The sequence below is a fragment of the Natrix helvetica genome (genome assembly GCF_964273705.1).
Source record: "Natrix helvetica genome assembly, chromosome: 8".
Taxonomy (NCBI): domain Eukaryota; kingdom Metazoa; phylum Chordata; class Lepidosauria; order Squamata; family Natricidae; genus Natrix; species Natrix helvetica.
Genome location: NC_138559.1, coordinates 746,368 through 760,432, shown reverse-complemented (window position 1 = coordinate 760,432; position 14,065 = coordinate 746,368). Strand labels below are relative to the sequence as shown.

The window sequence follows — 14,065 nt, the reverse complement described above, 5'->3', positions numbered from 1 at the left end:
TCCAGCAGTGCAGGCCCTTCTTGTCTGACCATTTCTGCAGGCGTGGGGCTCAACTCCTGAGCCCCTCCCTCCCGCAAGGACTTTGTTCACACAGGCCGCCCCACCTATTGGGAGTGGGGGGGGTCCTGCAGGAACTGGGGGGAGTGGGCTTCCCTATGAAACAGCTGCTGCTCTGTAAGGATCAGGCCTGCGACCCGCTCCAGACAAATTGTAGATATTACTCTGAGAGTTTAATAACTGGAATAATTTCAAAATAAATGAATAAAACCATTTTTCAAGCAAAACATCAACAGTAGAACAATTTTAATAATGAAATAATTTATTTTCTAACATTTGAACAATACAGAAGTATACGCATACACAGCAAGGTTGTCTAAAACATGTAATTTCTAAAAATGCATGTGCTAACTGTAATAAAAAGCACCATTATATGGTCTTGACACGGGATTTGTAATGATGTGGTATTTACATTTGGAAACTGAATCCTTGTGTCCCCCCACCCCCCGCTGCTCCCTGCTTAGGCTGTGTTACAATTTGGAAGACTCCAAAACCAAATTCAAAAGTTCAGAATTGCAAGTGATGTTCAGAGCACCTACTTGTTGATGTGGAAAAACAACAGCACAATACTAAAGCCAAAGGTGCCCCAGGCAGGTCGAATTTGGGGGCATGGCAGGAGGGAAGAGCAGACGGGAGAAGGAGACTTTTACGTGTCCTTCAACCGGGCAATAACACTTAAAATAATAAAGAGGTTTGCTAAAATAATCTTTATACATACATTTTGTAGCATAAAAGGAAATTTCTTCTGCTCAATAATTTGGGATAGCTCTTCTTTCAAACAAAAGCATCATTGATTCATAGTTGTACAATGAAGTTCAGGTAATCATAAAAGGAAAAAAAGCCACTTGTGTTAACAGGAAGGAGGGGGGGGGGAACCAAAGGGTGCAAATTACTATTTGTAATGGGGGAGCAAGTGCATAACTAGATATGTAAAAGCAGTATTCGTCCCAATACAGTTAAGTGTCAAAACCTGAATTTGTGACCCAGGGGGCAAAAGGACTCTATGAGCCCCATTATATTGCTGTACATCAGATGCCAAAATTTAATTAGGCAATGAGCACAAAAAATGCCCCCCCTTCACACACACCCCAGAGAACACAACAGGGCTCTCTCTTCCGGGCGGTGTCTGTAAACATCATGGCAGAAAACGGTGTTCTAAAGGGAAGCCAGAGAGATTCTGGGGACCTGGGAAGAGAGAAGGGCCCATTGCGGGGACAAAGTGCTAAAATGGCAGTTGGCAATGCGCACCCTGCTAATGCCCAGAGCTCTGCAACCTTGTTTGTGGCACCTAATTACACATTTCAAATAAGTGCTTTGAATTTGAATCAAAAACAGGTATTCACACAAACCCTGGAAAAAAAGTTCACAAGATGTGTCTATCAGCACCTTGAAAGCTCTGCTTTATTAGAAAAATACACAGTAATAAAATCTCTGGGTGTTCAACACCCAGGAAAAGATTCACCAGGTAAAGACAATACTTTTGGGATATTTCAGATTGTCACCCTGACAGCCATGCTTATTTTTGATGAATAAGAGCACAAATTCTCAACTTCCATTTCCAACCAAGGATCCCCTGGATTTACTGTCTGCAAAAAAGTTGCTCAGTGCCGCAGCGTTTAGTGTGGTCTTTTAAATGCACCCACGCACACGCACACCCACACAAACTTCCAGTTGTAAACACAGATACGGAAACGCAGCTCCCCATTAAGGATCTACAAAATTAATTTTCTGCAGCTTATTACACAATAATGCTGGTGGATCAGTGAATACGGCAGAAAAGCTGGCCACACCAGAATGTCGCATTTAGAGCGCCCAGTCCACGCGCTAACAGACCATGCGGTCCCTGCTGCCTGCACGATCGTTCAAGGGCCCCCTGGCAGACTAGGAAACTTCGGCTCCTCTCCCTTGACAAGGCAACCAACTGGTGTGGCCGTTCACCCACAGCTACACCGCTGTTGAAAAACATGGCACAGTGCTACACAACCCTCCCGAGTGCTTGGGCAAGGTTCAGACATTACTGAGCCTGCTTGCAATGGGGCAACTGTCTCGGGGAGGGACCGACCAAAGGGCCCCAGATACATGGGGCAGCCAAGACCAGTCCTCAGCAAGATACCTGGAGGGCCCCCTAAAGGCCTCTAGGAGGACTCATCTATTCATTTAGATGTTTTTGAAACATCACAGATTGCTTTAGTCTAGCTTCTGAAATTAGTGCATCCCTTATTGGAGTTATAATTATTTTCTGTACCAACCACATTTTGAAAGGAGCACATCCAGAAAGTGCAAAGCTCAATTACTGGCTCGCAAGAAGGACAACAAAACAAAACTCCAAAGTACTTTACTAAAGAAGAGAATGGTTGCACCCTCCAAAATCTATTTTCTCAAAATGCACCATGGAGATATCCGCAGCTTCCATTTATTCAGAGGGGGAGTCCTCCTGGCCAGGAGGGGTCTGAAGTAAACTGTGCCCAGTAACTCACAAAAGGCACAACAACAATAAAAACCCCCACAGTAAGTGTTGTTACTTATAAAGAAAAACATACTAATTTTACCCTATCAAGTGCCTTCCAAATGGAGTTGAATGTGAGAGGCAATTTTATGCCACTCCTTAACAAAGAGAGACGCTCCAAGGCCTCTGGCGAGAAACCTACGCAAACCACGGGGGAGCAAACTGCAGGTTGGGAGCTCAGTCTCGGAAGGGTTCTAAGCAGGGGCTCCTAGATGCCAGCCGGCTGCTAGTGTGATGCAGGAAAGTCTCCGGCAAGGAAGAGACCACGGAGAATTCCAGCTCTTGTTTCAAGACAGTGCCAAGAAACTGATATGGAGATCTTTAGCCACCCACTAGCCCCACTTCCCATCTCAAAAACTGACTTTCTTAAAATAAATCCATTTTCATAGTATTTGCTTGGGCATCTGCTAGTGGATATAAGCAAACATGGGATACGTAGAAAAGCGCACTTGCCACACAGCCCTTTGAGAGTGAAGTGGCAGGAGGTTGCTTGGCTGTCTCTCTCTGACAGTCTGTAAGTGCTGGGCAAGAACCGGCTGCACACAAAGAATCCTTGCTAAAAGTCAACGGCAGCCAATAAAGTGGGCGGCTCAAAGCAAAAAGAAGGGGGGGGGGGAAGGAAGGTTCATTAGACCTTGACACCCAAAGTTTCCTAATCATCTATAAAAGCACAAAATCATAAGAATAGGACATTAGGTTGATATAAAAATGAATAAATACTATTTAAGGACCACATTATGTACATTTGCATGTGCTCTACTTAGCTTAAATGAGAAACGCTGCAGGTGTCAGGGCGAAAAGGGGGCCGAGAAGTCGTCCAACATCCAAACCAAAACCACACACGGCACTTTGGGATTCTCCTCCCAAAGAATCCCACCTGGTGAAAGAAGTGCTAGAATGCCAAGAGGGCAACCGTGGGATAATGACTCTGAGGCCGTCTCCTCAGCCATTAATTGAAAGCTAGCGCAGCTAACTTTGTCGCTCAGTTATTGCTGAATTTTTAAGGGAACAGGTCGGACTGGTACCAAGTATACAAACGAGGCATCCTACTTCATTTGTGCTAAAGGGGTTGAGATCAGCTTTGTTCATCTCTCTGAGGTAGAAATAATTGTCCCAGAGACAAAAAGCAGAAAGAGCTGCTAGCAATAAAAGGAACGTGCAGCTGTCAATGCAAAGACGACATAATCAAGATCGCACAAGTGTCGCATTTGGTCATCTGACGTGAAACAATGGAGATCCTAGCGGGCCAGGCAGCTCAAAGAGAAAACCACCCCCAACTCCCATTCAGAGCCTCCGGGACGATTCTTCTTCTGCCAAACTCAGTTCAGCCTCTTAGTTACCCTTCTCAATCCTATTTCCAACCTCAGGATTGGCTACTTTATTACTACAGTGACTTGGGACGTTTCAGAATAATTTCACTGCCCAATTCCCTAACAAGCTTATGCTCTTTCAAGCCTGCTGTATCGTTTTCAACTTCTGCCTGCCGCTGAGATGCCATGAATGTCAAAAAAAGGAGGGTCCCTTCCGCAATGGCCGCCCCCGGAGGCTCGTCTGGCTTTGGTTTCCAAACAGCACGTACCCCCTTCGGCCCTGCCACCTCTGGGTGAAGATCTTCACCTATGAATATTAAGCAACCGCAGCCCAGGCCCAACACACCCGGCGGCTGCTCCTGTAATGCTATTGCAGGGGCTAAGAATCCTGCCTGGAATGTTTGGTCCCCCAGAGATGAAGGTGCGGAGAGGAAAGAGAGGCTAGCGGATGCCACCAGAGGTGTGCGCCAGGGAGGAACTTGTAACCAGCAACACTATGCACTGTTTTCAGACTTAGGCAAAGCAGGTTTTGGTAATGTTGATGGTACAAGAAGTTTACGTGCAAGAGAATTGTGGAGCGGTCCAACAACGTACTACCTAGCGAAATCCAAGGAGGAAAGAGCAGCGGGCGGGGCGAGGGAGGGGGCGCTACCGGCTCCTTATAGGCTGAGGCAGGCCTTCGGGTGGTTCTGCGGCTTTATTCTCTTAATGCCGGCACTTGAATAGCCCTCGTCGCTGCAGACGCTCTGCAAGCTGCCCCTCTCGTCGGAATCGCTGGGGGGGCTGCTGCTGCTGCTCCAGTCCAGGTCCCCAGCGAGGTAGTCTGTGCTCTCCACGTCCACGTCCATCTCTTCTGCAAGAGAAAGCAGCCGGTCAGCCAGCCCAGAGGGCCTCTTGGGAGGAAGCAGAGGCTGAGAAACCTCAAATATAAGCAAGGGAGCAAGCGAGCGAGCGAGCGAGCAAACAAACGCAGAGGAACTCTTTGAGCCAGCAATTCATGCTAGAACCTGAGAGCGTGCACATGCACACGGGCGCTGATTAGCGCTTCCTCACCTCTGTCCGAATCTGACCGTTCGGAAGAAACCGTTGAGCCTGTACTGTCCATTCGTATGCGCTCAATGCCCAGTTTCTCCAGCTGCCTTTTCAGATGCCGTTGTTCTCGCTGCAACTGATCTATTTGGTGTATTGCTTTCCTGTCGTAATCTTCAAGTTTCTGGGGAAGACAAGAGGCAACCATGGGTCCCTGACGGTGGAACGTTCCGTGCGAAAGCCAGCCGCTTTCTTTCCTCAGAGGATGGAACCGGTTCGAGGGCAGCTAACTACTTTTAGCCGTTATCCCTGCCTCTCTTGCCATTTTACCCACTGTTGTTTTCACATCTGTTTTGAAGTACACTGTAAGGTGGAATCTTTTGCATCAGCTTGTCATGATTATTTAAAAATGTACTCCAAGGCTTAAAGTCTGAGTGTGCTCATCACTTGCAATATTAATTTTAACTGAAAAGTCAATGGAAACATTTTATTTTCTTTCTCCATTAGAAGCAGGATAGCTTTAACTCACCTTTATGTGCAATTTAGCTTTTGTTAGTAAACTCAGTGTAGTATGTCTACTGGATTCTGGCCCAAGAGGCACCAGCCCTTTCAGCTTCTCCAGGCACAACCGCAGATGAGCGCGCCTGTTAATCAAAATGACGAATGTTAATATTGTCAGAGAGATAAAGGTACTTACGTATTTTCTTAATACGTTCTCTACGATGGACAAAATCCAGTTACATATTTGTAGTTATTTCATCCCATTCCAAGTTTTGAACAAGGACAATAAATTCAGGCATATAAACTGTTCAGATGTACTCTGGCAAAAGTAAAGCCACAAATTCAATGTTAAGACTTTCCATACATTAAGGAACTGTAACCAATGTTCTACTGTTACTACAGACCAGGACCAAATTCACATTTTAATTAATGTCCCTAAACCTCAGGTTTATCTCATCCAATCATGCAGGGGATAACCAGTGCATGCATTTGAATTAGAGCAAGTAAAGACCAAAGATATACATTTGCCTAGAGATTGTTGCATGTAGCAGAGAAGCTCACTTGAAATTATCTGTTTAATACCCAAAATAATCTCTGTTAAATAAAGCCAAAGTTTAGTTTGCAATTAAAGGTGAAAAGATTTCTTTTTTAAAAAATCCTGCACATTTTTGGTGGAGGTAACCTAATATAAACTATCCACATGTTGCTGTCCACCTCACTGTATATGCTACCAGAATGCAAATAACTAAGAAAGTGAAATACTTGGGGATCTGGGTGTCGGCAAAATGTTCCACAATTAAAGATGATAATTATAATAAATTAGTGATACAAATATAGAAAATTGGAAAAATATTCAACTATCGCTCATGGGATGTATAGCGACAATTAAAATGAATATTTTACCAAGAATCTTATTCCTGTTGCAAGCCGCACCTATTAATCCAGGTAAAAAATTCTTTCAAGAATTAAACAAAATAACCGCTAGGTTTATTTGGCAGGGACGAAAAGCGAGGATTAAACTAAAGTCAATGCAAGACAGCAAGGAGAGGGGAGGTTTAACATTACCAAATTGGGATCTATACGCATCAGCAGTAACAATAACATGGGTGAAGGATTGGATAGAACTAAAGAATAAAAGAATTTTGACCTTGGAAGGCCATGATTTGCAAGCAGGCTGGCAAACATTCCTATGGGATGATAAAAATAAAACGCACAAATACTTTCAAAATCATTTAATTAGAAGAGCGTTATTGCAAAAATGGCTCAAAATTAAAAAAAATCCACTATGTGAAAATTCCGAATTGGCTATCACCTACAGAAAGGATGATCCATCCAAATTTTATAGATTTGAACAAAATGCTAAGATATAGAGACTTAATTGATAGACAGGGAAACTTAAAAACAATTGAAGAATTGGCAGAACAGAACATGAAAGTTGACTGGCTAACTTACCTTCAAATCAAAACTAAATACAATAAAGATACCAAATTATATGACATTGAAACAACCACACGAATTGGATAAAATCATTCAAAGCTCAGATAGAAAGATGATAGGGAGAATATATAGATTTCTCCTGAAGTATAAAATGGAAGAGGAAATTGTGAAAGAACAAATGATAAAATGGGCGCAAAACTTTGGATATAATATTGAATTAGACAAATGGGAAAAACTTTGGGGAACAAACTTAAAAATGACATTATCAGTTGCATACAAGGAAAACCAGTACAAAATGTTTTATTATGGTTAGCTAAAATCTCAACAAATACCTCCCCAAAATGTTGGAAATGCGAATCAATACACAGAACATATTACCATTTATGGTGGACCTGTGGGGAGGCTAAAAAGTTTTGGAAAAAGATCAAAAATTGGCTGGAGGCAATAATGGGGGTTAAAATAGAATGGAAACCTGAACTTTTTTTTATTAGGAATAATGCCTGCAAAATACAAAAAAGAAATCCAGTATTTAATACTACATATAATTATGGCGCAAGGATTGCCTTTGCCCAGAAATGGAAAAACAAATTAACTCCAAGCGAAGATGAAATAATAAGAAAGGTTATGGATTGTGCTAAAATGGATAAACTAACTAAAGAAATTCAGGGAAAAGAAGAATCAGAATTCTACCAGATATGGGATAAATGGTATAGGTGGATGGAGGAAAGAAACAAGAATCAATGAAGGAAATAACAAAACTCAAAAATAATAGTTATGAGTAAAATAAGAGAGTTAAGAATGGTGAAATCCAAATGAAATACAATAGAAAGGGAAATAATATAAGGTGAGCGATATCGATTGATAATTGCTATTAGAAAGAACAGGAAGCTCCTGTTTGTATTGCATTGTGGAAATGTGTTGTACGTCTAAGTTTTGTGTGTGTGTATTTTACAAGTTTGTTAATATTTTTTTTTTTGAAAAAATAAACATTTTCTCAAATTGTTACTTTACATCTATTATAGTAAAATTATTGGGTATTTGTAATGAAAACAAAATTGGCCGAAAAAAGCTCTTCCCTCAGCAATTCCAATGAGCCACTGCTGCTGTCCAACATGTCAGTGAGACTCTCGCTCCGTGTTTTTGATTATCTGATATTTTCTTAACTAAAGATGCAAAAGATTGACCATGTGGCCTCTTTCTGGGAGTCATAAGTCCCTCCTTTGAATGGCCGCTTTCTTTACTTGAAATAAATAACATCCACATCTTAATGCAAATGTTACTACTAAATTGAAAAGGAAAAAGGCCTTGTGGTAATCAATGCAAAGAGTTAACTCAGACTGTGGGGAGACTTAAAGGGAAAATGATCCTTCATGAAATATAACCTAGTGCAGAAGAGGACTGGATGTTTCTGGCTGCGATCACCCTCTTTATGAGGGAGGGGGGGTTTCACAGTTAGTATTAAAAGCGAGAAGACCGGGGGGGGAGGGGGGGGCTGATGAAGAACGTATGCTACACAGCTACTTCTTTAGTTTTGAGAAGAGAGGTAGGAAAATGAGAAAGAAGAGCATTACAAATATCCCTCGATTTACAATCATTTGTTTAGTTACTGTTTGGAATTAGGATGCAAAAAGGGACTTAAAGCCGGTTTTCGCACTTAACAACTGTTGCGTTGCAGCATCTCTGCAATCGTGGGATCAGAATCTGGAAGCTGAGCAACTGGCACGTATTTATTATGATGGTTGCAATGTCCCCGGGTGACGCAATCACTCCTTGCAACCTTCTGGCAAACAAACTCAACAGGAAGCCAGATCCGCTTAACAACCATGTTAGTAACTTAACAAGCGCATTCATTGACTTAACCGTGGCAAAAAGGTTGTAAAACGGGGCAAATCTCACTTAACTACTGCCTTGCTTAGCAGCGGAGAGTTTGGGCTCAATTGTGGCCATAAGTTGTGTATTTTATATGTTTTTAAAGGCATTTAATATATTCAAGAAAAAAAACGCCAGCACAATATACTACTAACAAAGGTATCCTGATTGCTATCTATAAAAGCTTATGTTACACATTGTATCCACTGAGAAGGGGGGGAGGAGGAGGAGGAGGAGGGAAATAAGATCCTATGTAGCATCTATGAAGGGAAAGAGATGGGACCATAAAGATCATACAAGTGGAACCGCCAGACGGAGCTGCTTTCAAGATGCACAGGGGAGCCCGGTTGCAATTAGGAGCAGGCATAGTCTGCAACCAGATACAAAGTTGCCCATTTATCTAATTGCTGCTACTGTCAGATGCAGCCGAATGACACTTAGTAGCTGAAATATTTGTCACTGATAAACTGTTTTCATTTATTCAGCAATACTGAATTAGGCAAAATGAGAACCCAGATTGTTGGGATGCAATGTGCTGACTCTGCAAACCGCTTAAAGAGGGCTGTAAAGCGCTTTATAAGTCTAAGTGCTATGCTATTGCTAACACAAGCTCTGCTTCAGAATCCCTGTTCTCTAATTTAATATTAAATGTGACAATGCTTAAACATTGAACCACTTTTAACATTTGGAAAGTTGAAGTTAAAAGTGGTTCTTAATACTGTCAGAATAGTGAAAACTGAGAGAGTTTGGTTCCACTATTTCAATTTCCAGTTACAGAATTTCGATTTCCAGTTACAGAACACGCAGCATAAATGGGCCCTTTAAAAAGAAGCAACAATCCATATTCCAAAGGATTATGGCACCGGACACAAACATTTGTCAATTCTAGTTAATGGAGATCATCAGCTAGAAAAACTAGATTTGCACTGTTGTAATTTGCTTCAACGCGGTATGCTATAATTTAAGGATGGTTCTAGAATTTAAATATAAACTGTTTCTGAACACTTACCTATTCTTCTCCATTTCATTATGTGTTGATCTTAAAGAGACAAAAAAGCATCAATTAGCAACTATGGAATAAACATGCATTGATAAAAAATAAATATACACAACAATTTCTACTAAATTGTCACTGCTCATATTTATTTGTAACTTGACTTTTGATCGGGAGCCGATGATGGCCCTTTCCTCTCCCTCATATCCCTAAAAGAACCACTAGATAAGGAAGGTGGGCTGAGGGAGAGAGACCCACCGAGAGAGGATCACACTGGGACTAGTCCCATTTCTTAAGATTATACCACAGTGGTCTTATGGCTCCTGCAAAATCTTATAACTGTGAAGGATCACATTGGGTACTCCAGCTATATTATCACTGCCACCACCCCATTTAATTGCAATCCCATATTACTTGATTTAGTACTTGTACAAAAAGGATAAACATAGCAAGAGTTGTAGTTTCCGAATTTACAATATTTCAAATGACAAATTAAGTGCTTAAATTGTCATAGTAGGACTGAACCAATCTATAGCCTCCCAATATTAATTGAAAATCCATCTCATGAACATTTAAATCATTTTTCCTTAAATAACTTCTGCTAATTACTATTATGAATAAAGATATGCTACTAATATATCACTGGAGCATACTGCAGAAATTACCTCACTACACTAAATGCCTCTGAAGATTTTATCTGTGTTGCTGCTGAATGGTGACTGAGTAATTATGTAGAAAAACATTTTCTCAAGGCCAGCTGAAGAACTCCCTGAATTTCCTAAGGTCCCTGAGGAATAGAAGCAACCTGCTCTCCATAATGCCAGGTCATTGGCTGTGCTGGTTGGTTGGAATTTTGAAAAAAATCCAAAGAGTTTATCAAAGGACTCCAGGACTAGGACATATCAGTCTCGGCTCTTACATGGTCTCATACATCTTCACACATAAAATAAAAGGGATGCACTTCTCTGAAAAACTGTGTCTGAAACATGTTTCAAGTAAGAGTGAGATAAGGGGAAAGAGAAACAGACAGAAGACAGAGGGTTAACCCTGAAATTTCATTCTTCACTTCCGGGAACACATTATGTATTCATCTTGAAGCCACTAACCACTGACGTCAAGGATGACTAAAGACAGGTTACTTTGGCATTCTTTAGCTATGTTACAAAACAGAGGCAGCCTGAATGAAGCTTATCCTCAGTATTCCAAATGGTACTAAAACACCAAAACTACCCCCCCCGCCCCCCGGAAGCCCTCCAGAGGCTTCAGGGACCTTCAGGACGCTTCCCTGAAGCCTCCGGAGCAATCAAAACGACCCTCCAAGCAAACCGGAAGTGACTTCCGGTTTGCTCGGAGGGTCGTTTTTTGCGCTCCGGAGGCTTCAGGGAAGCTCATGAAGCCTCCGGAGGGCCTTCGAGGGGGGGGGAGGCTATTTTCGCCCTCCCCAGGCTCCTATAAAGGCTCTGGAGCCTGGGGAGGGCGAAAAATGGCTTTAAAAAGGGTGAACTCAGCTGGCCAGCTGACAGGGCAGCTCCTTGCGTGCCCTGACAAATGGCTCTACGTGCCACCTGTGGCACGCGTGCCATAGGTTCGCCATCACTGATCTAGAGAGAATGTTGCGTAAGGCTTTTAAACAGGACAGGGGACTGATTAGCATGGAGTCATTAGTGCCAAAAAAGGTTTTGTTACTTTGTATTGTAATGATTAACTGTAGTATTATGTACCTCACCCAGAATCCATGTACTGAATATTATGCCTGGGCCAGCCACTTAGTAGATGGAAGGGAACAGTTAAATGATTTAATTCTGTGTTGTCTCTAGTAAGTGCAGCTCATACATGGCAGCTCTATTTAGAGTATTTTGAGGACTGAAACAAAAAGTACAGGATACAAATGTATCTTGCAAGCTATGAACATGAGTTATAGGAATTCCCAATCTTTTTATTAGAAGCCTTGTCTCTCATGGGTGGTACCACAAAAACTGATGTCATCCATGATCATTATTTGTTAATGGATTTTATTAATAAGGAAAAAACCATCTCAGGAATGACTGAAGCGGGAGGAAGTTAAAATCTTTTCTAGCAAGATCACGGTTTCTGTTGCTTCCTTCCTGCTTAACAGATGGCTGACTAGTTGGAGAACAGACAAGTAGGAATAACTCTGAAGGCAAATAAGGTCACTGAACTACATCATCCTAGCACTAAATTAGATGGCAACATTGGTTTACATGACACTAAATTAGGCCATGTATTGGTCGAGTGATTTGGAGTTTAGCATCTCACGCAAACTCTGTCTTTGTACTAATGAGTGTATCACAGCGAGGCTCTAATATACTTCAATTTGTTTGAGCATGGCATGTCACATGAGAACAATTGGGTTTTGTTACTCTGAATTTAATGTGTTGTGAAAATTCACCCAAGTAGTACTAGGCACAGGATAGAAGATACCAAAGATGTACTACAATCCCAAGCATTCCCCCCCCCCCAAAAGTACATCCTTTTTTTCAATGTCTTAATAAATTCAGAATTGACTAGAAAGGAGGGTCCAAGTACTTTGAAAAACAAGACTTCTGAGAAGCTAAATATGAAACGATGCGTGTAATGATGTTTTATTTCCAACCAACGCCCGTGGCCCTTCAAGGCTTTTCTGGAATGTCTCCCAAGAAGCCCCACAAGGGACCCCCGCCTCAGCCTACTCAAAGCACCCGCAGGGGGGAGGAGGAGGAGGAGGAGGAGGAGGAGGAGGAGGAAGCCAGACTCTGCCTTTCTCAGCCCATCCGCCCATCCCTGGCGAAGAGGCAGCCGAGAGGAAAGGGAAAGGGAAAGAGGCCTCGGCCCTCCCATCGCCCGCACAGGGGTTGGCCTTCAGTTGAAGCTTTCGTGGCGGAGACTCCTCGGGGTAGAGAGCGGAGGAAGGAGCCCGGCCACAACCAGCAGAGCGCGGCTTCCAGGCCTCTTGAAGGCAGGCAGGGAAGGCAGCTGGGCCAGGCCCAGGGAGGAAGCGGCGGGGACTCCTCCACGTAGCCACCCCCAGTCAGAGCCCAGTCACAGCCAGCCTGCAGCGGGGCTTAGAGGCCGATTATCGCCCCGCCTCGGGCTCCAAGCCAGCCGGGCGACTCTGGGCCGGCCATTCTCCCTCTGCCCCGGGGCTTGGGGGGGACGCAGCCACCCGACCGGCCCTCCGCCTCCCTTACCTGCTGCCGCCGCCGCCGCCTTTCTTGAGCCTGCTCCTCCTCTTCAGGGCCTCCCTGTCCTTGGCGCTGTAGGGCAGCATGGAAGCGTAGCCGTGCTCGGCTTCTGCGGGGGGAAAACGGCACTCAGACAGGCCCGCCCGCCTCTCGCCTTTGTCTCGGGGCCTCGCGTGCGGCGGAGCTGCCGTTGCGCCCGGGCCCAGCCAGCCAGCGAGGGAGCGAAGGGGCCGCCACGGCCGACCGGGGCCCTCGGGGCGAGGGGAGCAGCGGCGCGATCTCCCTCCGTGCCCCCGTGGGGAGAAGGGCCGCCCGAGGGTCTCCCTGCCGGAGGCGCTTTGTGGGCGGGGGACGCGGGGGGGCTCCGGGGCGGCCTACCTCGCTCGCGGCGCTCCAGGAACTCGGCCGCCTCCAGCAGCATCTGGATGTTCTCGCACACCTGCGCGGCGGCCGCCATTTTGCCGGGCTGCCCGGCTCGTCCTCTCGCTTCCCCGCAAGGCCGCCGCCGCCGCTGCTGCTGCCCGAGCGCCGGTCTGTGTTTACCCCACCTCAGCCTGACAGACTCGGCGCAGCCAAGCCCGCCCCTTGCGACCGCATCCCAACCCGCTACCCGCCCAGCGCGCCCGCGATTGGCCGGCAGGCGCTACTTCCGCTCCCCCGTCCCTCTGATTGGCCCTTCGCGGAACAGAAAACACCAACCAGCTCCGCCCCCTCATTGGGTCCAGGCATTGGCTCGGGAGCTGAGAGGCCCTTCGCCACGATAGTCGGAGTGGTTGATTGGGCGAGCCCCAGGATGACGTTTCCTTCGACGGTTCCGTCGCTAGTCTGCTATGCCTGAAAGGGAGGCTTCATTGGTCAGCCTCGGCGGAGCGACATCCCGTGGCGGCTCTCATAGGTCCGCACGGTTCCTGTAACTCCGTTCGGCCTTCGCATTGGCCAACTCCCCCGGGCGCCCCGCCCTGTTTATTGTGTTGGTTTCTGTGCTCGGCCCCGCCCCCGGCCACGCGTTTGTTCTATGGTCCCGCCCAACCAGAAGGAAGTCAACATGGGGCCAGCGAGGAGCATGCGCATTGCTCACCTCTCCCACCTCCAGGGCGGCGGCCTGCAAAGCCCGGGCGCCTCTTGCGGTTGGTTCCCGGCCCTCGAGGCAACAAGAGCAACCCGGTGCGATCCAGCTGCA

At 45.1% G+C, this 14,065-nt stretch overlaps 1 protein-coding gene across 2 annotated transcripts; it reads right to left on the bottom strand.

Annotated features, from left to right (window-relative positions):
• Positions 1-288: 288 nt before the first annotated feature.
• MXD1 (MAX dimerization protein 1) lies at positions 289-13,473 on the bottom strand. Of its 2 annotated transcripts, none has more exons than XM_081961254.1 (6): positions 13,264-13,473; positions 12,892-12,994; positions 9,719-9,748; positions 5,432-5,546; positions 4,927-5,086; positions 289-4,726 (listed from the first exon to the last, which is right to left on the bottom strand). In XM_081961254.1, the coding sequence occupies exons 1-6, from the start codon at positions 13,340-13,342 to the stop codon at positions 4,533-4,535; spliced, it is 681 nt and encodes a 226-aa protein (XP_081817380.1). In that variant the 5' UTR covers positions 13,343-13,473; the 3' UTR covers positions 289-4,532. The 2 variants fall into 2 exon arrangements, with proteins under 2 accessions (XP_081817380.1, XP_081817379.1); XM_081961253.1 differs by having other exon boundaries at positions 289-4,723; positions 13,264-13,467.
• Positions 13,474-14,065: the final 592 nt, after the last annotated feature.

Bases quoted from the DNA above. Each gene is read 5' to 3' on its own strand.
- MXD1 (XM_081961254.1), bottom strand. From the start codon at position 13,342: ATGGCGGCCGCCGCGCAGGTGTGCGAGAACATCCAGATGCTGCTGGAG. The intron at 5,547-9,718 runs GTAAGTGTTCAG...TTTGATTAACAG, and splicing joins AATGAAATGGAGAAGAATAG to GCGCGCTCATCTGCGGTTGT. The intron at 5,087-5,431 runs GTGAGTTAAAGC...TGTCTTCCCCAG, and splicing joins AAGCTAAATTGCACATAAAG to AAACTTGAAGATTACGACAG.